At 46.8% G+C, this 3,458-nt stretch overlaps 1 protein-coding gene across 1 annotated transcript in view; it reads right to left on the reverse strand.

Moving 5' to 3' along the window:
- Positions 1–3,452, reverse strand: part of SRP9 (signal recognition particle 9kDa) — a 10,205-nt gene extending 6,753 nt beyond the window's left edge. The window contains exon 1 of the mRNA XM_015562335.1: positions 3,297–3,452. Within this exon, the coding sequence (XP_015417821.1) occupies positions 3,297–3,382 (86 nt within the window). The 5' untranslated portion in view covers positions 3,383–3,452. The remainder of the gene's footprint in view (positions 1–3,296) is intronic.
- Between the last annotated feature and the right edge of the window lie 6 nt (positions 3,453–3,458).

Raw genomic sequence — 3,458 nt, forward strand, 5'->3', positions numbered from 1 at the left:
GGCAGGTAGAGGTACGGAGTTGGGGTTAGAGTTCTGGGTTCAAACTGTCGCGTCCTCTTGGACTACGAATGCCATTTAAATGATCTAAGGTGGTTTCTTCATCTTCCTAAAGGGGTGACCTGCTCACATAAATTATACCTGTAAACACATGCAAAAAGCCTATCACATAAAAGGCACTCAATAAAACTGAAACCCTCCCCCCCCCAATCCCCTCACCTCCCTGTAAAAAAAAAAAATTAATAAAAAACCAGCCGAAGGCTGTCATGAAAACGCAGGCTTTTTCAGGCCACTGGCATTTTCTGAGCTGCCACGTGCTCTCCCCTGCGTATTCTAGACACGCTTCACGGGGAATCAAGCCCACAACGTGAGCATGTGCCCTTGACCGGAATCGAACCCGGGACCCTTCAGTCCGCAGGCCAACACTCTATCCACTGAGCCACACCAGTGAGGGCCTGACAGAACTTATTTACGTCCTTAGTCCTGGCAGGTAGAGGTACGGAGTTGGGGTTAGAGTTCTGGGTTCAAACTGTCGCGTCCTCTTGGACTACGAATGCCATTTAAATGATCTAAGGTGGTTTCTTCATCTTCCTAAAAATTGCTTCAAACTGTCGCGTCCTCTTGGACTACGAATGCCATTTAAAATGATCTAAGTGGTTTCTTCATCTTCCTAAAGGGGTGACCTGCTCACATAAATTATACCTGTAAACACATGCAAAAAGCCTATCACATAAAAGGCACTCAATAAAACTGAAACTCACCCCCATCCCCTCACCTCCCTGTAAAAAAAAAAATTAATAAAAAACCAGCCGAAGGCCATCATGAAAACGCAGGCTTTTTCAGGCCGCTGGCATTTTCTGAGCTGCCACGTCCTCTCCCCTGCGTATTCTAGACACGCTTCCATCACAGCAGGGCTCCATCACATTTAGATAGGATGACATCGCATTTAGATGGGATGGCATCGCATTTAGATAGGATGACATCACATTTAGATGGCATGACATCGCATTTAGATGGGATGACATCGCATTTACATAGGATGACATCACACTTAGATAGGATGACGTCGCATTTAGATAGGATGACATCACATTTAGATGGCATGACATCGCATTTAGATAGGATGACATCACATTTAGATGGCATGACATCGCATTTAGATAGGATGACATCACATTTAGATGGCATGACATCGCATTTAGATAGGATGACATCACATTTAGATGGCATGACATCGCATTTAGATAGGATGACATCACATTTAGATGGCATGACATCGCATTTAGATAGGATGACATCACATTTAGATGGCATGACATCGCATTTAGATAGGATGACATCACATTTAGATGGCATGACATCGCATTTAGATAGGATGACATCACATTTAGATGGCATGACATCGCATTTAGATAGGATGACATCACATTTAGATGGCATGACATCGCATTTAGATAGGATGACATCACATTTAGATGGCATGACATCGCATTTAGATAGGATGACATCGCATTTAGAAGGCATGACATCACATTTAGATAGGATGACATCGCATTTAGATGGCATGACATCACATTTAGATAGGATGACATCACATTGAGATAGGATGGCATCACATTTAGATGGCATGACATCACATTTAGATGGCATGACATCACATTTAGATAGGATGACATCACATTTAGATAGGATGACATCGCATTTAGATGGGATGGCATCGCATTTAGATAGGATGACATCACATTTAAATAGGATGACATCACATTTAAATGGCATGACATCACATTTAGATAGGATGGGAGCTTGTCTGCTCTTCACTCTGTTAAAATATTCTTAGTGCCCTAACCGGTTTGGCTCAGTGGATAGAGCATCAGTCTGCGGACTCAAGGGTCCCAGGTTCAATTCCGGTCAAGGGCATGTACCTTGGTTGCGGGCACGATGTTTCTAACTCTCTCTCCCTCTCCCTTCCTCTCTGTAAAAGAATCAATAAAATACATTAAAAAAAAATTCTTAGACAGCGGCCCGGGGCCCCTGGACAAACGTCCTGACTCGTTTTCGTGGTACAAGGCTTGAAGGAACAGATTAGAGAAGTCATCCAGACAGAGAAGCCAGGAACCGTGTCATTCACAAAGTACTTATTTAAATAAGCAAATGAATTGGAAAAAACGTCTAATTCGCCCAATTATTATCATCTTTTTTTAAAAAAAGATAAATCGTTTTATTAGTATTATCATTATTATTACTTATTGATTTCATTTCTTAAAATATATTTTATTGATTTTTTTACAGAGAGGAAAGGAGAGGGATAGAGAGTTAGAAACATCGATCAGCTGCCTCCCGCACACCTCCTACTGGGGATGTGCCCACAACCCAGGTACATGCCCTTGACCGGAATCGAACCCGGGACCTTTCAGTCCGCAGGCCGATGCTCTATCCACTGAGCCACACCGGTCAGGGCTTCATTGTCATCTTATGGTAAAGAACGGGGCAAAACATTCTACAGCTTCTGGTTCCCTCCCAAGGTCCGGAGAGCTGGCAGGACTTTTCGTTAACAAGCGGGGCTTCCAAGTGAGTTTTAGATGTGACGGCAAGACAAACCTTAGCTTTTTATTTACTTATGTATTAAAAAATAATTTTATTGATTTCAGACAGGAAGGGAGAAATAGAAACATCAATGATGAGAATCACGGATTGTCTGCATCCTGCTCGCCCCCTACTGGGGATCGAGCCCTTAACCCGGGCAGGTGCCCTGACCACCAATCGAACCCGGGACCCTTCAGTCCGCAGGCCGACGCTCTACCCACTGAGCCAAACCGGCCGGGGCGATCCTTAGGTTTTAAAATAATGACCTAACTTCTGTAGGGGGAGGGGGGGCGGAGCTGAATGAAGCCACAGGTCCCCCTAAAACTGTCTGCAAACCTTAACGTTCAAGTACATGGTGCTGAGGAACGGGTGCCAGCACCCCGACACCCTCCATCTGATGAAGCAGCACTAGTCTCAGGGGTGTCGACGCCTCCAAACTGGGGGGTTTTTCAAGCACGTTTCGGCGGTGTCAGAAAAAAATAAAATAATCGTTTTATTGGACCCGAGGCACCCCAACGCCCTGGCGCAGGGGGAAATGGGCAGCAGATCCAGGGACAGGAAGTGAAGCCGCGGGGGAGGAGCCCGGCCCTTAGAGACACGTAAACCCACAAAGGTCCTCGGGGGTTCGAGGCGGAGAAAGGCCGGCGGCGGAACTGCTTAGGGCCCCGAAAGGACCCCGATTCTTGTCCATTTCGAGGCCTGACCGGGCCGTTCACCGGAGGCCACTTACCCTCATGGGGTCGGCGAGGTAGAGCTTCTCGGCCGCGCGACTGAACTCCTCCCAGGTCTGGAACTGCGGCATCGTGGGCCCGCGGCGGAACCGGACAGGGAGGCAAGGCCGGGACCGGAGCGGCGCGACCCGGCCCACCTACCTTCCT

Source organism: Myotis davidii, unplaced genomic scaffold (genome assembly GCF_000327345.1).
Source record: "Myotis davidii unplaced genomic scaffold, ASM32734v1 scaffold174, whole genome shotgun sequence".
In the NCBI taxonomy this organism is placed as follows: domain Eukaryota; kingdom Metazoa; phylum Chordata; class Mammalia; order Chiroptera; family Vespertilionidae; genus Myotis; species Myotis davidii.